The following is a 26139-nucleotide window of genomic DNA, read 5'->3' on the forward strand; positions in this document are numbered from 1 at the left end:
TGGGATAGCGATCAAACATGTTGGTACTTCTGGTAGTTAGACACTCAGTATCAAAGAAAATAGACTTTTGAGACTTGGTTGTGTGAAAGACAGGGAAAAGTCTGTCAGGGAAGCCTCACTTTGGAGCTTCCCATCAATGGGCCTTGCCCTCAGACCCCTCAGGCTTCTTTGATGATGTGACTGTCATGGTGGCCATGATTCTTCTCCCCTGCAGGCCACAGGAAGTGAACAGCAGGTGCCACTTCCCTACTGTCCCTGGCCACAGTTCTTCCCCCAATGTACAAGCTCTTGGCAGCTTCTTTGAAAGAAGCTCAGCTCTCCATGTTTTGTCCTTTCCTCCTATACTTAAGCAAGGGCACAATATCGTTTGAGTTTCTGATGACTTTTACTGATAGACATACAGCCAAACAGTTGGGGGTTAGCAAAAAGCACTCAGAAGCAACTTTCAACATTACATGGTGATCATAAGACCCAGCGTAGCCGTGGTTAAGCATATAACTTTGGCATCAGCCGGCCTGGGTTTGGAATTCTGCTCTAGTATGCACCAGCTCTTTCTCTTCCCTGAGTCCCTATTTCCCCATCTGTACAATGGGGTTGATCATTTCTACCTTAACAGATTGTTGAGAGGGTTCAAAGGAATGGTGAAATGCAGAATATAGTGCCTGGAACACAGTAGGCCCTCAAGAAATGGTAGCTTCTATTTCTGTTCAAAGAAGCCTATAAAAAGCCCCTTGCAATTCTTCCCCGGAAGATAGATGGAGCTAGGCCTGACTTTAGTTCCACTGAAAGACCCATTTTAATTCTTCAGGAAGATAGCTTCACACACTCCCTCTCCTTTTTACCTTATTTCCTCTCCTTTCTTCGAAAACAAAACAAACTCCATCTTTGGTCCCAGTTGGTGCACACTTGGTTGGTGCACCTTGGTCCTGAGTGGTGGGCATTCGAGTCCCCAGGAGATCACGTGAGAATTGTTTGCATCTGGGGCTACATACCGGGCTGACCTTCCTCCCTACACAGTGCGCGTTTTATAGCAAATGTGGCCTAAAGGGCTCTTCCTAGGGTTTCCTACTTAACGATCGACACAGGGAATCTTCCTCGAGTACTTACATCAGAAACCAGGACGGGTCTAGTTACAGGTCAGGTTGAGTTGCCCAAGGCTCTAATGTCCCTTCTGTTACCCCTGGCTTCACCTTTGTGGAAAAGGAGAGAGAGCATTAAAATCAGTTCTGATCTCCCAATTTCTTGAGCTGATGAATTTTATTCTTTTATGGGAGCATGGCTCTGATCCTTGGCTTTGTCGCCTTTATAATGAACTTGCATTTCCCGTGAAGGAAAACATTTTAATTGGTGGCTTCAGTGTCACAGGCTTCCTTTGCCCTCTCATATTTTAGTGACCCCCATATCGGGTGATCTCTAAAACCACCCAGACCGTGAGCCCTTGCCTGGTTTGGGCCTCTCATTTGCACAGCTTCAGGCAGAGTTGGGCTCTCGGATTCGGATGGGAGAGACAGGTAGGAGGGTTGTGCTCCACAAGAACTCGGGCTGAAAACCTAATCTCCAAATAATCCTAGAGAGGACAAAGCCAAAGACTATTCTAGAAGGGAACAGAAAAAGAGCTCTTACACCTACCTATCCTTAACTCCGCGGCATCTCTGCTAAGGAGCCAGAATCCTCCTGCCCCATGCCCTCGTCTGGGTTTAGGCCCCCTCAGCCCCTGGGTGTCCCTCAAGGCTGGCCCCAGTTACCCTGTATGGGGAGCTTTTACCCATGTTTGTCATTTTCTACTAGCTCCTTCTCCCTACATATCCTCATTGCTTAGGTGCCCCCGCCACAGAGTAACCTCTCCAAATGTGTTTATTGAACTCAGTGGATGAACCAACGAACAGAATTGAGGCCCCGCAAACCTGAGTACCAGGTCTGGCTTCCCCGCCCGGTCGCTGTGCGCCTTTGGGTGGACTACTACAGTTCTCTCGGTTTTGTCTTCTTCTGTGAGACTGTGAAATGAATGCCTCCTCCTCACTCCCTCCGTAGGGTTGCTGCGAGGCTCCAACAAGAAAATGCATTTGAAATAGCTTTGAAAATTATGAAGCACCCTGCATTTACTAGGTATTAATGTAGGAAAAAGTAGACCAGATATGGCAGGAAGTTCTGCCCTGAATGAATGGAACTGTGTTGGCTTAATTAATGCAGCATTACTGGGCTCCCTTCACAAAGGCTTTAACAGCTTCCTGAATCTCTCCCCCCAACCTCTCTGCATCTTTCCAGACATATTACTTTATAATTTTTTTTTTCTTGAAGCAAAGCCACCTATCCCCACAGATTCTATTCTTAAAACAAGCCAGTCCATGGTGCTGAAGAAACCGGTCGGCCCTGGGTAAGGAAATACTTGGAGAGATTGCTAGTGTCAGTTTAAATTAATGAAAAGTCTGGGTGACAAGCCGTTTTAAAATAAATGTAGTTTTATTACTTTCAAACACATGTAATAACAGCCCTGGGACTACAACCTAGAGAAAGATAGCCTGCGTCAGAGAATCAAAGCAAACAAATACGAGTCCCCGTGATAATGAGCCTATTACTGGGAGAATGTCCTGCTGAAGACCAGCATCTTCAAATTGGCTCACGTTCTCCTGGGGAAATTCATTCATTTAAGAAATGCTTTTACCCCTCTCCCTTCATAGATATGAGGAAAGCCCCATTAAAAAGCGCTACACTTGGGCCGCCTGGGTGGCTCTGTCGGTGAAGCATCCGATTCCAGATTTCGGCTCAGGTCCTGATCTCAGAGTCGTGGGATTGAGTCTTGCGTTGGACTCCATGCTCAGCACAGAATCTGCTTGAAGTTCACTCTCTCCCTCTGCCCCCCCCCCACTCACTCTCTCACCCTCTCTCTTTCTCTCTCCCTCTCTCCAAAATAAGTAGATAAATAAAGTCTTTAAAAAAACAAAACAAAACCAGCTTTTGCAAATGCCAGTGGATGGCATCTAGCAGCAGCCCTCTGCACTGTGGCCCTAAGAAATAGTAGCCCCAAACAGCAAACACCCCGTGGCCTCTACAGGGACCCGCTTGTCCTAGGCTGTCCATGACTTCTCCTTTTGGGGCACAGAGGATTCTGAGTGCTCATTCACTGGCAAAGCGACACAACTGGTCACCCACTAAGTATGGACAGAATGTGCAGTGGTACGGGGTTTCCTGGAGGGATGAAGGCAGGTGGGGGGAACGGCAGCTCACTCTTTCTGTTGGTCTTTCTGCCTTCACTTTGGAACTTCTCTTACAGTTTCTTCCCTGAAACATGTTGATCCCATCTGTCTTCCCTGTGCCCCCCAAATCCTATCTAAGGGTGTAGCAAAATGTGAGAAAGTAGGATGGAGGCAGCAAAGATGGTTAGTGTTTATCGTAGCTGGCATGTCTATGGTGCTTCCCATGTACCAGGCACCATGCTGGGCACCTCGTGTAGATGTGCTGAAGTCATGGTTGCAGTAGCCTTCCGAGCTGGATGTTCTCATTACCCTACTTTTACCGATGAGGCTGAGTAACTACTCCAGACCCCCAGCACTAGGGAGATGGGATCCGAGCTCAAGTAGTCTGTGCCCCTCTACCCACAACACTGCCCTGCTTCTCAAATGCCCATCTGCCTCCGAGGCTAGCCCTCCACTTCACCTCTACACACGAGGCTCCTATAATAAAGCCATCACCTGTGTGTCCCCTGTGACGCTCTGGAGCCCTTGTAAGAAGAGAGCCTCTTAGCCTGAGGCCGGAAGTCCATCCAGCCTGGGTCCTAGGTCTACCCTGAACTGTTGTGTGACCTTGGACAAGTCACTGCCCTTCAGCTTTTTCTCTGATTTATAAAATGAAGGAGCTGGACGAAGTGACCTTGAAAGCTCTTTCCAGTTCTAACAGGTTCTGAGCTCCTATGACAAGGGTATTTTGGGAGAGGGAGTTGGAAACAAGGAGGAAGGCCTTAAAGCAGCCTTGATGACTGGGAATTTTGAAAGGAGCCCCAGGGTGTAATCACTGTCCTTAAAATGGCAATGAACTCTTCGTTTGACTCCTCCAGGTGTCTCTGGGGCTTCAGGGAGCAGGTGGGCTGGATGGTTGAGATGTTGTCAGGGTTGTTCTCAGCTTCTGATGCTGGAGAGTTCAGGGTGAAATTCATATAATTAAACTTTAAAGCAAATGTGTCCCTCCCGGCACCACATAACCCCAAAGGGGCTTCTGAGCAAGAGAAATGGAAGAATTCAGTGTCTGTTGCTCCAAGTACTCTCGGACACAACCACCCAGAATTGAAATGAGAAGCCCTCTAAGCACAGAGATCTATCAGTGAGGGGAGAGCTCCGTGGAGAGAAGGGCCCAGGGCCGAAGGGCTGGTGAGAGCAGAGGCATACAGAGTGGCTGAGCAAACCAGCCTGAGGGAGACAGTTTTCACTCTCTCTGAGACCCTCCGGGCTGGAGAGCGAGGCTGAGTTTTGACCTAGTCGTCCTTGTGTGCATTGCTGTGAGCTTTTATAAAGTATTTATGTAGCCATTTTATATTTTACCAAGTGCTTTACAGTCAGTTTTATTTGGCTTAGTAAAGTTTTCCTGGAATGCCATCTACTTTATGGTCAGGAGAGTCCCCCCTCGTTGGCTTGGCACCTCCGTGTGTCCAGCCTCACACAATGGGCCCGCTTGTTCCGGCAGGTGAGCAGGTGCAAAGCGTCGTGGGGCCTGACGGCACCTGCAGCCACTGGGGCGGTCGGAGTGGGGGTGGCTTACACTCCAGTTCACCTTTCCTCTCCTCTGTGAATGCTTGGTTTTATTTTATTACTGGCAAGCCGCGAACGGCAGTGCCCGGCTTGGCTCAGCCCAGGGCACAGCTATTCTGATCGGCGGATGCTGGCAAATGGTAAGCTGTTTCCCCTGTGCTCAGGGGCTCTGTTCTGGTTCCCCCGCCCAGGTCCACCATCGCCACCGTCTTCCACCAAGCAGACATGTGGACTCTTACCCCCTGCCATCCCCGGGCTCTGACTGCAGCCCGGACTCGGGGGCTCGGAACACTTTTTTTTTTTTTTTCTGGATTTTATTTATTTATTTGACAGACAGAGATTACAAGTAGGCAGAGAGGCAGGCAGAGAGAGGGGGAAGCAGGCTCCCTGCTGAGCAGAGAGCCCGACGTGGGGCTCGATCCCAGGACCCTGGGATCATGACCTGAGCCGAAGGCAGAGGCTTTAACCCACTGAGCCACCCAGGCGCTCCTCCGGAACACTTTTAAGGGAAGAAAACAACAGAAGGAGCCAGTCCATGCTCCCTGCAGATCAGACTTTTCAGTGTCCTTGGCCAAGTCTAACACCAAGTCCCTGTATTCTTGAGGGGGGGGGGCGGTTCTTTCGTCTTCCCTTCAGCCCCTGTGGCACAGTCTGCCAAGCGCTCTGGGTGTTGAGATGGAGGCTGGCATGTGTGCAGGTGAGCGGGAAGAAGAGCTTCACACGCTGGGTCACAGATTTGCTGGGGAGTCCAACAGAGTCACTAGTCGAAGGTTTCATGTTCTGAGGACCAGGTTTGCCCAAGCCAAAAGCAGGATCTGGGCTTCATGGGAAGTCCAGATTAGAGACAGTGGGGCCAGAAAATCGGAAACTTCGGGACCTCCAGCTCCAGTGTGGCGGGGGGGGGCGGGCGGGGGGCAGAGGGTGTCTGTGGCTGAGCTCGGGGCTATGTAGGTGCTTAGCAGGGAAGTGGTGAGTAGACAGCACTTGCATTCTCTTACCGATGGAAGACAGCAAATCCTTTCTCTGATGCCCAGAACTGAGAACCTAGAAACTTCACCATGAGATTTGAAACTCTTTTTTTTTTTTTTTTAATCATCTCTATATCCAATGTCTGGCTCAGACTCATGACCCTGAGATCAAGAGTCTCATGCTCTCCTCACTGAGCCAGCCACTCTTTCTTTTTTTTTTTTTTTTAAAGATTTTATTTATTCATCTGACAGATCACAAGTAGGCAGAGAGGCAGGCGGAGAGAGAAGGAGGAAGCAGGCTCCCTGCCGGCAGAGAGCCCGATGCGGGGCTCGATCCCAAGACCCTGGGATCATGACCTGAGCCGAAGGCAGAGGCCTAACCCCCTGAGCCACCCGGGTGCCCCCCACCCTGACCCTCTTTCAAAGTTACTGTCTTGACTATAGGAAATGTAACAGGTGTATCAGAAGACGTATATTCACAGCGGTAGAACCACTCAGAAGTGGGCTGAAGTTTACACTCAGAGAAGTGATATTGCTAGCAGGTGTGTATGATGGGTGGGCTTGGCATGGGCGTGCACTGACTGCTCTGTGGGGATGGGACAGAGGCTGGAAGGAGTGGCGCTTGGGCCGTGGGAACTCACTTGCCTGGCTGGCCTGGGGGGGAAGTGACCCACCACCTGAATAATGATATTCACTGGGGCCGAGGGAAGGAACCCTGCCTTTCTCCAGGCAGGCATTGGTTTCCAAAGTGTTGCCATCTAGGGGGCGGGACACAGTGGCCGATTTTCCTGGTAAGGCCCAGACAAAAGTCCAGCATAAGGCAGGTTCTCAGTCAGTGGCTGCAGATTGGGGGTTGTGGGGGAGGGCCCAGAGGGAGACCACTGACAAGAGTTGGACAAAGTAGGTTAGAGTCTCGACCACACAAGCTGAGCTTTGGGTGAGGCATTCAGTCTCCGTTCAGTTCAACAGACACTTATGGACTGCCTACTGTATGCCCGGCAGGATGAGTTCACGGGGTAAAGCAGAGGACAGACCCAGAGATGAATACAAACAAGAAAACCAGGACAGAGCTCAGGGTAGCACAGCCCAGGGAAATCTAGCTGGCAAGAGGAAGTCATGCCTGAACCTCTGGGGTTCACTCCCCAAACAAGAAAGACTGGGTTTGAGGTACAAGACTAATTCCAGAGGCTGGGGCCTGACAGGCCAGTCAGTGACGTGATCGCCTTCCTGCCTTTGCCACCACTGGCTCAGGGTCTGGGTAGGCCTAATCCTGCTCAGTGAAGGCTTTGAGGCCTGCACATGAGTGTGGCTAAGACAAGAGGAATTGACAGCCAGACAGTGACAGGAATAGCGAGTTTTCCTTTCAAGAATGTCAGTGGTACCTATTCATGGGAACGCGTGCGTCCTCCCCTCGTGAGCTTTGGGGGGTCATTAAATAAGGTTCCAGGGGATGCCTGGAGCCACACCAAGGACGTTTTTCTTTGTTACTGTGTATGCTTGAAACACAGCACACGCGAGGGAAGAGAAGAAGTCTCCCTTTCCCCTAACTCCGACGTGCCTGCCTCTCAAACCGGTCAGCGAAGTGTGATTGTAGGTCGACTTTGAGGGTCTCGGCCTCCGCTGGGCAGATCATGGCATTGAAGAATGGCTGTTGTGGACCCCACAGGAACCTGAGACAGACAGTGCAGTGTCCTCAAGAAAGGGATGTGAAAAAACATGTGGGTGTTTTCAGGAGCCATCGGATTCATGACTTGGGGCACTTCTGCAAAGTGGGAGTTTGGGGCCCCAGAGAGGAGGAAAGTGAAATGCAGGGGGACAAGTGAGCAGGGCGGGTTTCTGATACCCCAAGCTGGTTGGTCACTGCCCTGGGCCTCAGGAAATGAAGTGTTCTTCAGCAGGTGATGGTTAACTTTGGACCATTTGAAGCCCTGCCTGGTGAGTATCCCCCCTCCCCCACCTCCTGCCTCCCCCCAGAGGCCCTGTCCCCTGGAGGCTCCGTGCAAGGACATCTCTGCTAAAGGGAGCCACAAGTCACTGCTCAATCACAACCTGAAAGAAAGCCTTGGGTGCTTTTGGCTGTGCTCAGTCCTCCCTGAACCCTACACCATCGGTGCCCCTGCTCAAACTTGGACTTGGGCTTCAGCTGGGCATCCTTGCCCAACCAAGACGCTTCCATTTCTTTCGGTCTCCTCAGCACGGCGATGGGTAGATTTGAAGCCTCCCCTGACTGTTCATTGCAAGGCGCCTTCATCCTCTCTCTGGGAATCCTCTTCGAATACCGTTTATTGCACTCCTGCTGCACGTCCGCTCGGTGTTTGGTGCGTTCACGTTGTAACAGCAGTGGCCCTCACGTGGGGGTCTGGGCACTGTTTGAAGCACGTGGCCTCTGCTGTCCCAACTAACTAGGCTTCGGGCTATCAATTCGTCCTCCAGACAAGGCAAGCGGCATCATCCCCACTTTAGAGAGGAGGAAGCTCCAGCCCGGCGGGGTTTCATTCTTTGTCAAAAGGCACACAGTAGGGGCACCTGGGTGGCTCACTGGGTTAAAGCCTCTGCCTTTGGCTCAGGTCATGATCCCAGGGTCCTGGGATCGAGCCCCACATCAGGCTCTCTGCTCAGCAGGGAACCTGCTTCCTTCTCTCTCTCTCTCTGCCTGCCTCTCTGCCTACTTGTGATCTGTCAAATAAATAAATATTTTTTTAAAAAAAAGGCACACAGTATCTTCTTCCGTTTCTTTCATGAGGTTCTGTAGTTCCTCAAGTACAGATCCTTTGGTTAGATTTATTCCCAGGTATCTTATGGCTCTTGGTGCTATAACACTCCCCCCTCGCACTCTCTTTCTTTCTCTAAAATAAATAAATATTTTTTTAAAGAAGAAAAAAAAAGGCACACAGTAAGTGGTGGAAACCAGCTTGTGAAAGTAGGTCTTTTTTTTTCCCAGTGTAGCAGAATTCATTGTTTTTGCACCACACCCAGTGCTCCATGCAATACGTGCCATCCCTAACACCCACCACCTTGTTCCCCCAATCTCCCATCCCCTGCCCCTGTGAAACTAGGTCTTGACAACAAGGCTGGAGTGCCTTCTGCCACGTGATTTGGTCTTTCTCGAGTATATGATGTACTCGTGGCCTTGGTAAACTGTGTACACTAAATCGGCTTTCGCCTCCTAAAACTAATTACTGACCACAATTTTGACCATCCCTTGCCATGCTCCAATGCTGTCACAGTCCGTTGAAGTAGGTGGCCTGTTCTCTCACTCCTTTCTTGGCTCTTTTATTGGGGGAGCGTGACAACTCCGTGCAAAGCACATCTGCAGGGACGCTTGGCCTCTTTGGGCCCCAGTCTGCCCATCTGTAAGTGGAGGGCATTGGACTAAAGGATTTTGAGGGTTCTTTCCAAACCTGATCTTCATTCCCATGAGCTAAAAATCTAACTTAAAAAAAAAAAAAACTAACTTAAAAGCAGGTAAAGATCATTTCCTTTTGGCTTGACTCCAGTGGGATGGGAAAACATCTGGTTTTCTGGGCTAGTTCTCTGGTCTAGAAGGACTTGATAAATGAGTTTGGGGTGATTGAATAATAAATCCACACTGTGCGCTTCGTGCCGTGACAGCCCCACCCCTAGCTCCCCAGCTCCTGAATTCCATACTTCTTTCGGGTTTTGTAAGAGTGAAACTGGGTGGAAGTCCTTTCCTCCTTGATATGTCCTTCCTCAGGGGTGCCATCCCTCCCCCCGCAGAGAACCCTCCACCTGGCATCCGGACTGCTGGTTGTCGGGCTCCAAGCCCAGAAGGCAGGGCTCACCGTCCTTCCCACACCCTGGGTTCTGCCTAGCCCACAGTCTCAATTTAGCTTCCTTATTTACTCTTTTCTCTCTTTACCTTGAGGTTCCTCTGCAGAGGCTGCTTCCTTGGACCAATGTCCAGGTGATCCCCTCATCATTGGCCTTTTTCTCTCCACGTTCCCCAAGGCCAGGCTCTCTTCCCCATGGTGGGTGATGTTCAACTTCTCACGCTTTCCTCACCATCTGGAAGATATTCTTTGCTTTGAAACTAGGTGAAAACCAGATTCTAATACACATAGTCCCTTATATAGCTCATGCCCGCTAAATGAGATATAAATGGATCTACATCTCTCCGGTTTCTTCTCTAGCTTTTACTTCCTGTCTGTTGAAATGTATTTGTAATTAATTTCTGAAAGAACAGAGAGGCTTCTCAGAGTGTGGTGGATATATAGGGTTAGACATTTGCTCTCGAGTGGAACTGCTGTGCTGACAAATATGGGAAACATTTTCCTTTAAATATGTGCATAAATAAGTAAGAAGCAAATTGTTGCTATCTTTATGAAATGCATTTACAAAAACTCAGCTCTTTCCACCTTTTGCTTTATTTTTCTGTTCATTTATGTAAATTAAGACTGTATCTTGGATAGAAAGAACATTTTTCTAGGCCTCTTAACAAGATGGTTTTTCCACCCTGTGTTCTGGCTTGTTTTTAAAGCTATTTATACTCTTTAATTATCCCCTTTTTCCACAGCAATTATTGTGGCTGGAGCACTTTCCAAAGAAAGGAGCTGATAAATCAGGGGCTGCATGCAATACCTCAGTCTCTCCATAAGATGGCGCTCTGAGAATGTGAGCTCTGTAACTCACTCGCAGCCTCCGTCTAACCCCGCAGCAAATTAAACTTTTGTAAAATCACATATTTTGGTGGGGTGCGGGGGGGGGGAGGAGTAGTTAATTCTTCTAAGACTTGCTCTCAAACACTTACCACCATTCAAATGCCTAGGGGAAGAAGGAAAGTGAGTTTTCTAGCGGCCTCCCCGCCTTACAGCCAGCCCGGCTAGCAATGTTTGAAATTCGCAGTGTGCATTTAAGGGACCTTTTAAAGAGCCGACTTTCTTCTAAAGCCGGGGGTTGTGACACTAACATCTTGTGCTGGTAGAAAAGCCCCTCTCTGGGTCTCAGTTTCTTCACCTACCGAAGAGTGGATTGGACAAGGTGATCTCTTAAGGGTGCTTCCGTTTCCAGTGATTTCTACGTTTGAATTCGTTGATTTCTTTCCACTACACCCTTGCTGCCTCAGCCAGCACAGAAGTGGGAAGAAAAGATCGCCCATTTTCCGCTTGTTTGACTCTATTCCTCTTCTACAAGTGCTCTCTTTGCTTCAACTGTCCCAAGACAAGCATGCCCAGATGTCCTGTTTTAATTAGGTTCCTTTTCTCTTTATGGCTTTTGCACCGGTAACCCCCTCCTCCTCCTCCCCCATCCTTGACCAATCTGCCTGAACAGAAGCATGTCCCCTTTTCACTTCACAAATAGGGATTTCTTGGCATTAGGGCAGTCACTTTTGTGCTAAGCAGATACCAAAGTGGATGGTAGTATTTAAGTACATAAGTAGTATATAAGTATTACCGCATATCATACCTAAAAGCTGATGCTTCTTAGATCACATGTAACGTGTCCAGTTAAGAAAATTAGAGATTCTGGAGATAGGAACTTCTCTCTATTCATTTTTCTTTCTCCACTGGCTGGCATTCATTGCCAGAACCACGTCAAAGCGTTAGGAAAGAAGCAGTATTCCTGAGAGAGGACAATGGATGTAATTAGAGGTGAGTGTCATTAAGTAAATAACTCATCATTAAAGTCCTCTGTGGCCAACGGAGCCCCCTTTCCTGGTGCTCTGGGCAGCCTGCGGGTGAGGGTCGTGCTGCAATGGCTCGTCCTCGTTCAGAGCCTCTCGTGAACCTCCACACACCAGTAGCACAGAGGGAGCCATTGGAAATGAAATGCTGAATTAATTTATGCCCAAACTATGGAGACACCCCTAACTAAGTCCCTCCAGGCTGGAAGCGGAGCATGCATGTTCCACAAAATTCCCCGGGGGCACGTCACATCTGCCACATTGCTAGAGCCGAGGGGATGAAGGCAGAGAGGCAGTAAACACAACATTTTCCTGCATTCGTTTTCCTGTTGTCCTTAAGGATTTTCAGATCACCTTTGGTGCTCGCCCAGTGGCGTGGTGGCAGCGGTGGTGGTGGTGGTGGTCGTCACGGTGGATTATTTATTTCTCTGACCTCAATACCGTATCTCCCAAGAACACAGATAGTTCACTGAAGAACAATACTGTTAGATCTGTATTTGGGAGAAGAAACTCCATCCACGGGGCCCTCCCCCAGGCTTTTAGAGGGCGAGCCCAGGAATCTGCTGAGTAGGCGAGGAGAACCGCTGTTTCGCGCCCTGTGCCGAGCCTTGGTGACCCTTATAGGGAGCTTGTGAATTGTCTCATATGGGGGAGCAGTGCGGTGAGGAAATGGCAAATACCTTGTCGGCATGGACGATTCCTAAGGAAGCAGTAGCAGTGTAGCGGTTAAGAACAGAGGCAGGTAGGGACGTCGGGCCGACTCAGAGGGGGGAGCTTGCGACGCCTGATCTCAGGGTTGTGAGTTTGAGCCCCATGTAGGGTGTAGGGATGTCTTTTAAAAAAAGGAAACCTTGAAGAAAGAAAAACACAGGCAGTTAGAGATGGACTCACAAGATTTCGAACTCCAACTTTCTACCCACTCACTGTGTGACCTCGGGCAAGTGACTTCACTTCTCTGGGCCTCTGCTTCCTCATCTGTAAAATCAGGCTGATAATCGTAGTGTCTATCCCCTTGGATTGTCGGAGGAGTCCGTGAGATGCCACATGGTGTTTCTCAGTGCTTCATTGTCTGGCCTGGAGAAAGCACTAGATGCTGACAGCTCTTGGTACTCTTGTTACTGTCAGTACCAGAGGTGTTCTGCATAGTACAAAAGAGAACTTAACCAAGCCTCTGCCTTCAGAAACCTCACAGGTTTCATGGGCTGGCAATTGGAACGTGCATAAGAGGAGAGCAAGCAACTCAAGTCGTTCCCCAAGATACAGTTACATGCAAGGTCTGCAGGTCGGGATGGATCAGAGTGGCTTAGGGAGGCCCTCAGTCACTTACAGGAAGGGGCTTTAGGCAGCCCCAGGGAAGGTGATCGAGCCTTGAATGACTTATTTGCCTCTTTTTGAGAGAAGGTACTGGTAATAACGTCTGTTCATATTCACAGCCTCACTGATCTACTGTCCTTTTGAGATAGGCAAATTGGAGTTACTTCATCGAAGAGTATGAAATGTATGTATGTATGTTTCACCTGCCGAAGCAGAGCTGGCGACCTGACCATAAGCCCTGATGTGCGAGGGGGTCCAGGGTGACATCGTGTATATTGCATTCTGTACATGTGCATTCTGTCCTAAGAAGTCACCTTTGAGCTGGGCTGCTAGTGATGGCCACTAGAAGCTTTCCAAGAAGAAGGGCTTCCCGTGGGCCCTGCTTTTAATTTACCTTTTCTTTCCTTTTGCTTTCTCTTCTGCCTTTAAGAAAATTAACCACTATCTAAAACTTCCCGCATTAAACTTTAAATTATTAAAAGATTTAAAAATGTAAAGATATGGAAGAAGATAAAATAGTATTAAGAGTTCCCCCATATCTTTGCTTGCAAACTGCTATCACCGTTTCTTAAAAATTGTCTGTGTCTATTGGGACACATATAAAGGACAGGGGAGTCATACATCTGCAGACCCATTTTTATGCCACATGGAATCACATGCAACAACATGTCTTGGATTTGGCTTCATGGCAACACAAATAGATTGACTTCATCCTTTTCGCAATTGCATAATATTCCAGTTAGCACTCCTGGCTTTTAAGATTCCATTCCGTATTTTGTCCAGTTAAGGAAAACAGAGTAGACACGTGGGAAACAGAAATGATTGGGGCATGGGGGAAGTATTGAGACACCTCAAGGAAGAGTGCAAGAATGCCAAGTTTTAAAACAGTGCCATAAAGTCTTAGCAGCTATGGGAATCAGTTGGATCAGTACTTTGGGTTACTGCTTTGCGGAAAACAGAAAATTAAGGCAAGTTTTAGGTCAAAGCCGCAAGCCAGCTCTTCCTAACACTTCTGTAACCAGAAACCATGCTTAATTTACCGAAGTCCTTTGAGGATTTAAATAGAACATGGGGCGAGCGGAACAGTGGCTGCTATTTCAACTTTCAAAACGTTTGGCAAGTTTTCCAACCCAAAGCTGTTTTTAAAAAATTGAGTCACCGTGGGATTGGAGAGCAGTGTTTTGTCCTGGTTCCTGATCCATAGCTTGGAGTTAAGAAACCAAAAAACAGAGCAAGCAACAGGGACACTTTTCCGGATGGCGGGAAAGAATACAGTGGTCCACAGGGATCAGCTGGGGGACTAATTTGATTTAATATTTATAGGTGATTTGGAAGAGGGAGCATAGGGCAGAATCGGGACGTTGGCAGATGTCTTTACACTATTCCAATGAGGATCATAAACTTCAGGAAGACGTTTCTTTTGTAGGAGCAGGGATAAAAGTGGTCGGCAAGCTTCGATATGCATAAGCCCACAGAAATGTCTCTGGGGACACATTCCTGAAGCTCATTTCACAAGATTTATCACAAGCCTTACCCCTTTGTCTGTGAACAGGGTCTCTGCTTCAGGCATCAGTAGGTGCAAAGAGAGACACAATGAAGTTGCTGGTATCTGGAGGGAGATGGCATTTAAGCAACCTGATATGAACATAAAAGAGGAGGCTAGTAAGCTGATTGCCACAAGATACATAAATAAAGAATGCTGCTTTGGGGCGCCTGGGTGGCTCAGTGGGTTAAGCCTCTGCCTTCGGCTTGGGTCATGATCCCGGGGTCCTGGGATCGAGCCCCACATCGGACTCTCTGCTCAGCGGGGAGCCTGCTTCCCCTTCTCTCTCTCTGTCTGCCTCTCTGCATACTTGTGATCTCTGTCTATCAAATAAATAAATAAAATCTTAAAAAAAAAAAAAAAAAGAATGCTGCTTTGCGTTTCTTTAATATAGCCCCAAAGGCAATTGGTGTTTGATGGTTGGTGATCTGTGTATTCGCTGATCTTCAAAGTTAAGTAAGAGGCTAGCATTTCAGAAGAAATGCAATCAAATATTCTCTTCAACTTTACTACAAAATGTTTTCCCTTCCATGGGGCACCTGGCTGGCTCAGTCAGGGCAGCTCCCAACTCTCAATCTCAAGGTCATGAGTTCGAGCCCCATGTTGGGTGTAGGGATTATTTTAAAAGAATATTTTCCTTTTCATTGGATGTCTTTTTAATTATGAGGGTCAGAACTAGATTTCCTGACCTCCTCTGCTACTGCATGTCTTTTTCAAAGCATGTCCTGAATATTGGCAGGTACATCATATCGTGGAAGGAAACACCTAACAAAACCAGATCAGTATCTTCTGAAGTTGTGGAATTTTTGGTAATAAATAATAAAGATGTCTGCCCTACCCACATCAGAGTGTGGTTGAGAAGCTCAAGTAAGCTGAATGATAAGAAACTGCTTTGTTCAGTGCTATGCAAAAATGTAGTAGTATTAATTATTCATTGCATGTCGTAATTTGGGATTACGAAGTGAGGGGCGCCTGCGTGGCTCAGTTAGTTAAGTGTCACCCCTGGGCTCAGGTCATGATCCAGTGTCCTTGGATGGAGCCCCACGTCAGGCTTCCTGCTCAACAGGGAGTCTGCTTCTCCCTCTGCCCCTCTCCCCTTCCCCCCTGCTCATGCTCTCTCTCAAATAAACAAATAAATAAAATCTTAAGGAAGAAGAATACGAAGTGACTAAATTCTAGGCAATCATCCTTTATAGCTATTCATGCAAATGTGTGAAGATTAGTATACAAGGATATTCTTTGTAGCATTGTTTATATTAACAAATTCTTAGAAATAATTCCATTGTTCATCAGGGATTTGATAAGTAAATTATGGTACAGCCATACAGAAGAATAAGGACAAGACAGCTGTTAAGTGATAAAAAGTTGTAAATCAGCACGACTAGTATGCTTCCAATTTGGGTTAGAATTATATGTTAGTAAAAGTGTGTGGAAACCCCTAGAAGAATATACATCAGACAGCTAGCCATGCTTCTCTCTTGGAAGGATAGGATGATGCGGGAACTTTTACTTTATGCTTTGTTTGCTTCTGTACTGTTTAAGTTGTTTACCATGAACATTATTATATTTGTAATTAAAAATACAAATGAAAGAACATGAATTTGCCCTTAACCCGACTATCGTAATGCGGGGGCGGGGGGGGGGGGGTGTAAGGCAAGGGCAAATTTATACTGCCCATGGCTTGGGAATGCCTCCCAAAACAAACCCAACTCCAGGGCCTACAGGAAATGGTGGGAGGAGGAAGGGGAGGAGAAGGAAGAAGTAAAGAACATGCAGGCGTCTTTCTTTTTCCAGGGAGTAGAAAGCACACTCACAGCTAAGGTCCCTTCTGAGTGCTCCCCTAAGACGCAGGACCTCCCTTAACATAGCTCTCGTCGCTCTGAATTGCCATGGGCCCTTACTCTTCTGGATGCCATGCTGGATCCAGAACAGAGTAAGGGAGGGGACTTGGTCTGCATTGTTGTGTCCCCAACTCCTGGGGCGGGGGAATGATGTTGAATTAATGTATTAATGTTTGTTGACTGTGAAATGCTCTCCATTGCAAATAGACTTTATCTGGAGTGGTTTACTTTTGCATCCCGTGGTTTAGAAGGCTGAAGAGAGCTTATGGTCAGCTTGACCACTGGCGTCAAGTATAGTCAGCTTTTATTTTGCATGGGACCCTCCTGTGACAAACCTTCTCTTTACCTTCCCCTTTCCAGATACAGCCAGAAGGCAGCAAGGAATGGCATGAAAAATCAGTTCAACCTCCATGAGCTGAAAATGAAGGGCCCTGAGCCAGTGGTCAGTCAAATTATTGACAAGCTGAAGCACATTAACCAGGTAAGCGGTACATCGAACAAAAATGGAAATGGGGGAAAAAATGAGGGATGGTCAGGGTCCGCCATTCCAGCTGGGGCTGAAATCACAAACTGGACACTTAACCAACTGAGCCAGCTTGTGATTTTAGCTCAGGTCATGATCACACGGTTGTGAGACCAAGCCGCGATTTGGGCTCCATGTTTGGCAGGAGCCTTCTAGAGATTCTCTCTCTCCCTCTCCCCACACTCATGCATCTGTCTCAAATAAATAAATACATCTTAAAAAAAAAAAAAAGATTTGCTTTGTTGAAAAGGACGTCTGACCCTTGATTTTCACTCCATTTTTACTTAATTCTATTTTTTTGGTAATCACGACACCCAGCGTGGAGCTCGAACCCATGATCCTGAGATCAAGAGTCACATACACTTCCGACTAAGCCAGCCAGGGACCCCTTCACCCCACTTTAAAATTATAAAGATAATATTGTAATATTAGAGAAACTTGGAAAATAGAGGGAAAAATATTTCTCACAATCCCACTACCCTATCCTGTTTTCATTTTTAGTTGTTCTTTTCTAACGTTTGTCCAGAAAACCACACTCACACGGACTTGTTACGTAATTGGAACTACACAAGTGATTTATATTTCTTAAAATTAACATTATATTGGAAACACTCTTTCATGTTGTCACAAATCTTCATATTAATCATTTTTTGTGGCCGCCTAAGATTTCTTTAAGTATTCATGATAATTAATCAGCTTGCTTTTGCTGGATATTGACATTGTTTCAAATTTTTTATCCTCATAAAGAAAGCTACGTCTTCATGCGTGGAGCTTTCTCCTGATCTTCAATCATTTTCTTAAAATACCGGTGTTATCAGGTTAAAGGATGTGAGCATTTTAATGCATGTTTCCAAATTGCTTTCCAATGGGGGCATGTATCAGCTCTCACTGCCAGTAGGAAGATACTAGAAGACGAGCTTCACTGCACCCTTGCCTCCTTCTGACTCACTGCCCTGCACAGAGACACCCACAGATTCCCTTGACCTGTACACAGTTTTCCTCTCATGAGGAGTTTAGTAACTAAGACACAAATAGAAGTTAGTTGTACCATCTGCTTGTGATTGCTTTGTGGCCACAATAAAAAAAAAAAAAAAAAGGCCACCAAAAGTGCCACCGTATACCAGAATGACAGCATTCCTGCCCCGTGATCCATGAGTGGGAGGGCCCTACACCACAGACTTCTATTTGTAGCTTCGAAAGAACTTAATGCAACTCAAATCCTTATGCAGGGTCAGAGGTTTGTGCGTGAAGACGTTGGCATGGCTTTATTTTTTAATACAAAGGTTAGCAATGACATTTTTGTGGTTCTTAGAAAATGTCTGGAAGGGCTCTCTAATAGTGGTGTATTTCACTGCAAATGGCTTTGCAGAAGTATTTACAGCACACTCGGGTGTGACCCCTCCCGTGCTAAGAAAGTGCCCTGCACTCAGTGAGCATTGAATGAATAGTTGTGAGTGTGGCACATGGTAACGGCAGCGGTGTTGGGAAAGAGCCTTCTTTCTGTGAATTCACAACCTCATGAAGTTCTACAGAGCCTGGCGATATGTGATAGGATTTCTCCAGAACACATCTCTGAAGGGTTCAGAGCACAGCGTAAACCACTCACGTGAGGGCACGGTACAGCTTCACCTGGGGACACCAGTGGCCATTTTTCCTCTGAATCCTTTCCAGATCATCTCTAACCAGCTCTAGCTGGGTGGCAACACTCGACTGGTTAGAAGATCAAAGGCCTGTGGATGGACCCCCTCAGTGGAAAAAAGGAATGCCGCGTCATGTCGGACTTGGGCTTCCATCTGACCTGACGGTCCCTAGAAAATCCAGCCTTGTAACAAAGATATTGAGTGTTCAGTATTCATACTGTGGGAGACCATGTGGCATAGTGGGAAGAGCGTGGGCTTTGGATCCAGATGGACCTGAATTTGGCCGTGGATCTCACCAGGTATAGAACTTTGGGCAAGTCATCGGACCTGCGCTATAGTTTTCTCATCTGTAGTACAGACAGATATCAAAACCTCTTTTATAAGGTTCTTGTGAGGATTAGAAATTTTATATATACCTCCATTATAGAAAGCTTGAATCTAATTACAGATATAATGTATTTTATGTATTATATGTTTTTACCCATATATACAAATCTATGTAATTGCCTATGCCCAGTAGATAATAAATGGCAGTTGAAATGATTATAATTCAGGATTTCATCCGTAGGCAGGACTTGAGTTTGAAAGGGGGGCATGATTCCAGGTTTTTGTTTTGTTTTGTTTTATTTTGTTTTTTGCCTGTCTATCTAATCTGCTTCCCCAGTTTTGTGTGGTTGTAGATTCCTTTGGTGTGTCTCTCTTCTCTGCTCTCCCATATTGTTTCCTTCTGTCCCCTTCCTCTGTCTTCCAGCCACAGAAGCTGAAACCACCTCATGGGTAGGGAAGCGTGTGAGAGTGGGAAAAGGCATTATTACAATTTCTTTCTCCCACCTCTGCCGTGAATGTGTGTGTGAACATTTTTGGTTCCCTTACAAATATTATTGAGCAACCAATGAATTCTCATTGATAGACCAGTTTTACCTGTTTAAGTAGAGCTGTTAACATTGCCTGGGCTTCAAACACCCACAGGGACTTCTTTTTCTCATCTGTCTTGCTTTACATGGCCCGAACACATTTGTTTTCAGGCCTTCAATAAAATTCCGATTTGGGCCGTGATTCAGTCTGAAAGTGAGACATTTTAAGAAAATCAGAGAAGGATGTTACCATGACGCTAATGATGGCAAAGAAGGTGATGACCTGTTGTGTTTGTTGAGCACATAAGCATATTTCGAAGGGATTTCATGTGCTGAAAGTCTAACTGGCCGTACTGGGGGGAGAAAAGTCAACCCGCCACAGAGTTGTCCTTTTCAAGAATTCATTGTTACCTTTGGACGTTAATTCATCCTTACTGACCCCTTTGGGGGTAAGTGATATATATTCGTTGTCCCTTTTTTTTTTTTATAACTAGGGAAACTGAGGCAGAAAGCCATCAAAGGCTGGGTGGGCATGCTGCCCAAACAACCAGCACGTTCAGTTGAAGATTTGATCAATCATCCAGGTGTTGTTTCCAATACACAGCCAAACATTTGGATGCACTGAATGCCTGACTCAGTGCACCGCGTGTTGCGGGGACTGGGTGCGGGGAGGTGGAGAGAACCAAGTTAACGCGCCCAAGTTCCCGTAGAAGTGAATGGTGAGTCCCGGAGCGCAATACTGTTTTCCTAGGCACCTCGCTTGGGGCTGCAGGCATACAGCTCCAGTGGGATTGCTCCTGCGTACACATCTGCAAACGTCGACTACTTCCTTCTCTCTGTCTGTGCTTGTAGGCTCACGTGCATCCATCCAGATGGACCGTGGCTGGGCCACTTAGGAGTACTTCCCAAAGTAACTCTTCACTTTCTTCCGTGGAAATTCTCAGCTGCCTCCTTTCAGGTTACAGTTGCCGTCGATAGCGCTGGAAATACTATACTCTCTAAGGGAATAAAGTAACATTATTTCCATATTGACGGTCCCGTGGTGTAACCTTGAGGGGATGGGTTCAGGGTCAGGCCCCGGGCCCCTTTCCTGGGAAGGCCTGCAGGTGTGGAATGGCCTCCCCGCCTCCTTCCAAGCCAGAGTTCATGTGTAACATTCCCACGATTGGAAATGAGGACGTTTTTATTTCCTTTTCAGTTTCTAATTTGTGTGAGGATTTATTGTCTTGTGTTAGCAGAGCTGTTGAACTCCTTTAAGCCCCCAGTGTCCATTCTGAAATTTGCTGGGCCATATTGCTTTAAACACACACACACACGCACACACACACACAAGTTTTGTTTTTGTTAGTGTTCTGCTCCGAGGCTCCTGTGTGCAGGGAAGACCCCCCAAACACCAAGAATGATCACAATACATTCTTACCCAGATGATCCTGCGGGCCGTTTGCCCTCTAACCCAGCTCTGTCGGTGACATTTTCTCTCTCTCTGAGAGTAGCCGTGGAGTTAGTGTGAATTTTAGCGGTCCCTGAACTGTTCTCCCTTATTCTTCCCCAGGAAAACCTCACTGTTTATTGTTGTCCCCCAGTTTCAGTTCCGGTTCAAATGAAATTCCAGAAATTGTTTCCCTGCCTGTTGTAAACAGCTGAAGCCAGTCGATACCTGCCCATTTGGTGTCCGAGCTTTTCATTCAAAGCTGGATAAAGTCTCATCTGTTTGGGCTGGTTGAAATGTCCGGCTGAATGGCAGGGGAGTGGACGAGGTGGCCTGTTAAGATTCCGTCCAGCCGTGTGATTCCGTGATTTGTGGCTCAAGGTCAGCCTTTAACCCAGCACCCTCTTGTGAACAAGTCTTGTGACTTTATTCTCTGCTCTGCCACTCTTTTTAAAACACCCTGTTCCCAGGTCACCCCTTTCTACTCTTTTCAGAGATTGTTCTCTTCCCACCAGTTTTCCATCCTGGGCAGATGGAACTTCAACTTGCCCTTCCCCTGCCCCCCACCCCACCCAATTCTTCTGTCCTACCGCCTTGTTCCCACTAGGCTATGAAAACATTAAATTAGAAAACCACTTTTGCATTTATTACCCCTAAAGTTTCCCTCCTCGGGTCAGATAGGCGACTGGTCTCTGGGTCAGGTTAGCCATGTGACTCCACTGGAATGATAATAATTCCTCCATTTATAAAGCTCTTTCACGAACATTCGATGAAACTGATCTTCACAGTGACTCTGAGAAGGGGGCATCATTACCTCCATTTAGCAGATGAAGAAACAGGGCCACGGGAAGACCAGGTGAGCTACAGATTGTAAGTGGGAGGCCTAGACCTAGGATCCAGGGTCACTTCTGCTTCTTTGAAGCCACGCCCACCTTGCGATGATTAGCAAGATCATGCTCTCTGGTGATCATGCTATCTGGTGTGGAAACGGAGACCCTTGGTGACATGGCTCTGAGTTAGGCCCAGCAGAAAAACTTTCTATTGGCTATCTCAAATTTATAAAAGGATGGCAGATGGCCGAAGAAAAACTTAACCCGTAAAGCAGACAGCGGGACAGCGCCGTTTCCATCCCCCTCTGTAAACACCTGAAAAGTATTTTTAAGATGCCTGACAGAGGACTCTGGTATCAAGAAAGGGCGCTGGCTTTTGCAATAGAAAGTTAAAATTTTTAATAAGTTAATTAGTAAAGTTGTTAAGTGTCAGAGAAGTTCCCAGGACATTCCTTAGCATGTGATTTAAAAACAAAATCTGGAAACGAGTCTCAGGCATGATAGAAAACACTCTGAGGGAAATTTTTTCAGAGACTTCCCACAATAAAACCAGCGAGAGTCATAAAACACTGGCCTAGTCCGATGGTTGCTAGAAAAGCCAACATTGGTCTAAAATTTCGAAATAAAAGAAGAGACCTTTTGAGAGGCAAATTTAAATAAAAGGACTTTGCAAATGGAATTATGTCCCAGTGTCTGTCACACTTCTTCACATACAAATAACATGGCAGAACTTAAGGAATGGCCATTTCCATATGGAGCCAGTGTGTGTGTGTGTGTGTGAAAGGCAGAGTATCTGCAATGGCATGTTAACAAGAGCCAATGAATGACTTCTGAGTTACAAAAGGACAACGTGAGTTGGTCTTTAAATACCAGACCTAGACTCTGTGGAGCTAAACATTATTTCATGAAGTAAAAAGGAATTAGCCGATGCATTCCAAAACACATTTATCATTAAAAAATCTTCTGTCATTTTGCTTAATAGCCTGAAAAATAATTACAATGTCTGGTGGCTTTGGGGAGCATGTGTTTTTAATATCTTAATTAGTATGTACAGTTTAATAACACTGCACCAAGAAGAATTCCCAAGTATTTCATATTAAATTTATTGAAAGTGAACTATTTGCTATATTTAGAAAATACAGGATTAAAGGTACTTGAATTGGGTCATGTATTTTAGTCCTTGCGTATGAAATGAAATTACTCAAAAACGCAAGATGAGTTGGAAGTGGCAGGCCAGAATGCTGTTGGTAACCGTGTTGGGGTAATCTTAACTTAGCAATGAAGGGAAATATGCTATCTTTTTTCACTGCAGTACTATACTCTCTGGAGTGTTTTGTTTTAGTTAGAAGTATTGGACCTATCAGGGGTGCCTAGGTGGCTGGGTTGGTTGAGTGTCTGACTCTTGGTTTCAGCTTGAGTCACGATCTCAGGGTCCTGGGATTGAGCCCCATGTCGGGCTCCGTGCTCAGCACAGAGTCTGCTTCTCCCTCTCCCTCTCCCCTCATTCTTACTCTCTCAAATAAATAAAATCTTAAAAAGGGGGAGGGGGGCCCCTGGATGGCTCAGTTGGTTTAAGTATCTGACTCCAGCTGAAGTCATGATCTCAGGGTCCTGGGATGGAGCCCTACAGCGGGCTCTGTGCCCAACAGGGAGTCTGCTTGTCCCTCTGTTCCTCCCCCAACTCAGGCTCTCTCTCCTAAATAAATAAATACATAAAATCTTTAGAGAAAGGAAGTATTGGATGCATCAGCTAAGGAAAGACAAGCTCTACATACACCAGAAGAGTTCTATCAAACTACAAAGGTGACCAGATTTACAAAGTTAGAGATGATTTCCAAAATATCTATGAAATTCACAAGGTCTCATATTCTATTCATATTTACCTCCTGGCCAAATGCAACACATTTTGTAAAGATTTTATTTATTTATTTGAGAGAGAGCACGTGTGCAAACACACCAAGATGGGGCGGGGGAGAGGCAGAGGGAGTAGAAGAAGCAGACTCCCCGCTGAGCGGGGAGATCTCTGGCTGATCCCTGAGATCATGATCTGAGCCTGAGCCCAAGATAAGACACTTAACCAATTGAGCCACTTAGGCTCCCCTGTAACACATTTTTTTTAGATAAATAGTTACAAATGGTTGCTCTCTACCCCATATACCCTCACTATAAGCAGTGTATCAGTAAACGTAGGTTCAAATACTATCTTCAAATACTATCATTCAAATGCTATCAGAGAAATTCAGAGGTGACTTTTTACCCAGATATATTTATGAGTATGTATCTTGCCTCTGGACCGTCAGCTCCTTAAGTCTGAAATCATGCATATAATTCTCCGTTTCCTGTAGCACCTAACAGAGTATCACGCACAGAGTAGACTTGGAACATAGACGATGCTTTTTGGTGATCAGTTTACCCAAAGGACTCAACCTTGGCTGCTCAATTTATTTCTGAACTTAGATTCAATTTAAGGCACTCCTCACATTCGACATTAAACCAGTTTTTGTGCTAAAGGGCAGGGTTACCTAAGTGCAGGGTTAGAGCTAGTAGGAGCCTTTAGGTCCCAGGGTCCAACCCTCTGGTTTTACCAATGAAGGAATTAAAGGCAAGGGAGAGAAATGACGTGGCCAGAGTTTTACCACCAGAAAACGGCAACGCCAAGCCTGGGAAATGAGCACATCAGTATTTGCTGTGCTGTCGCTTCGCTTCCAAAGGCTCCCGTGTCAGGCAAGACGTGCTTGCAAACACGCAGGCACATTTTCCTCCATGGGACTACTGACCGTGGCAGAAGCCCATACTTCAGCAGTTCATCCTTGGAACCCAAAGCAGAACAGCAGGAGGCAGGGACTTGCTAATTATTTATCTCTTATTATGGATACTAACCAGTGTTCAGTCACGAGAAGTACCTCTGGGGGGGGGGGGGCATCCCCTCCCCAACCCATGGGGCACTGGCCCTTGTGCCCCGAGGGGAATGGGCGTGGATGCTGGGATCACTGAACCCAGAGCCAGCAGAGTCAGCAGGACCTGTGCCTCACGGCCTTCTACCTCCCCCCTTCACCACCCCCAACCAGGATCTGCCTTGGGCTCCCATCAGCCGGCGTTCAGGGGCTGGTCATCTTTTCACTCTCCTGCTCTGGATCTCAGCCCCCTGTAACAGTTTCTCTTAGTGCCTCCTCCCTGCTTGTAGAATGGCAACATTAGCGTCCTGTTAGTCAGTGGGCTCCTCTGCCAATTAGCTCAGTTTTTCAGGCAGCGTAGGGAGCAGAGATGTGGGAGACATGCTGTGGGGGGGGGTTGTTCCGAGTCCCCCATTCCTATTTTAACCAGAGCTGTTACAGTTTTAAAATCTGCTTTACATATCCATCTTCTGAGTAAGAGTTCCGTTACACAGAGTGTTCTGACTGCGAACACAATAAAAATCTCAGGGTGCCCTTGAAACTGACATTAAAGGATTAAGCCCATACAAACCATTTTTTCATTCGAGCATCCATCCAGGCGTTGGATCTCCTAAATATCTACAACCCTCAAGGCCACCTCCTAAAATGAACTGTTGGTTAAAAGGGGGACCGAATGGGTGGGTGCGAATGGCTTGGTGGAGATACTGTTCCTATTGGAAGTGCTGTTCTGTCGGAAGACCCACATTCTTGTACTAGGGAGCTAAAAGTGAGCTAAAACTTCCCTTGAAGTTCAAGACCAACGCATCTCGGTTTTCCTTGCCGACGCCATTAGACTTCTGACAAAATCCAATGGGAATAAACTAGCTTGTCTATGTAGAGCTGACACCTTTGCCCCGGGATGGCAGTCCTTCGTTCATGGGCTCAACCAACCGTTTGGCCTCCATCCTGTGTGTGCCTGGGGCTATGTGAGACCTAACCCTGTGCTGTAAACTTATTTGACACGTGACCAGGAGTGTTTCCAGGTTCTGTGTGGGCTCTGTGTCAGTACGTAGTAAAATGTAGAGTAACAATCGGTGGAATCAAGTCTGTATCCCGAGCTATACGCTTGTCTTAGATAGCCTCTCAAGTGATTTTGCATGGCAACTGTTAAGTAGAATACTTCCAGCAGATTTCTGATTAAAGTCAAAGTGAAAACTGCATTGTTATTAACACGTGCTGGAATATATCGGATAGTTTTCTAATGGGGTTAAAGTATGATCTTCCGTGTTTAAGGAGTTGATCCGAATATTATTTTCTTCCTAGCCCATATTCTGCTAGGATGTCCCTTTTCAGAGGAAGATGTATTCTGTATTATGGGCGAGCAGTTGACAGGACCAAAAAAAGCTAAGAGAATTACTATCGTGATCTGCCATAAATAATGTGGCCCAAGTTCACATCAGTTATATCCCAGGGCACTGAAGAGTCTCCTAGTTATTATCATGGTATCACTGTTAGCAAATTTTGAGCCATCACAACAAACAGAGGAAGAGCCAAAAGACTGGAGAGAAACCTGATTTTTTAACCTTACCTTTATTAAGGGGTAGAGGGGCATCTGGGTGGTTCAGTCTGTAAGGCATCTGCGCTTGAGTTCAGCTCAGGTCATGATCTAGGGTCATGAGATCGAGCCCCCGTGTTGAGCTCCACACTGCTGAGCATGGAGCCTACTTAAGATTTTCTCTGTGTCCCTCTCCCTCTGCCCTTCCTCTGCACTTGCTTACTCTCTCTCTCTCTCCCTCTCTTTGTCTTAAAAAAAATAAGGGGTAGATATTCAGTTATGGAAACCACAAACCAGGGAGCCTGGTATCACATCTTAGTAAAATTCTAGACTGGATTCTTGGAGAGCATGAGCTATTAGAAGCACCGTGATGATTCCTAGGAGCAACA

At 46.6% G+C, this 26139-nt stretch overlaps 1 protein-coding gene across 1 annotated transcript in view; it reads left to right on the forward strand.

Annotated features, from left to right (window-relative positions):
• The window catches only part of GPC3 (glypican 3), a 403047-nt gene that overhangs the window by 283877 nt on the left and 93031 nt on the right, over window positions 1-26139 (forward strand). The window contains exon 6 of the mRNA XM_047716543.1: window positions 16407-16527. Within this exon, the coding sequence (XP_047572499.1) occupies window positions 16407-16527 (121 nt within the window). The remainder of the gene's footprint in view (window positions 1-16406; window positions 16528-26139) is intronic.

This window comes from Lutra lutra, chromosome X, assembly GCF_902655055.1.
Source record: "Lutra lutra chromosome X, mLutLut1.2, whole genome shotgun sequence".
Taxonomy (NCBI): Eukaryota; Metazoa; Chordata; class Mammalia; order Carnivora; family Mustelidae; genus Lutra; species Lutra lutra.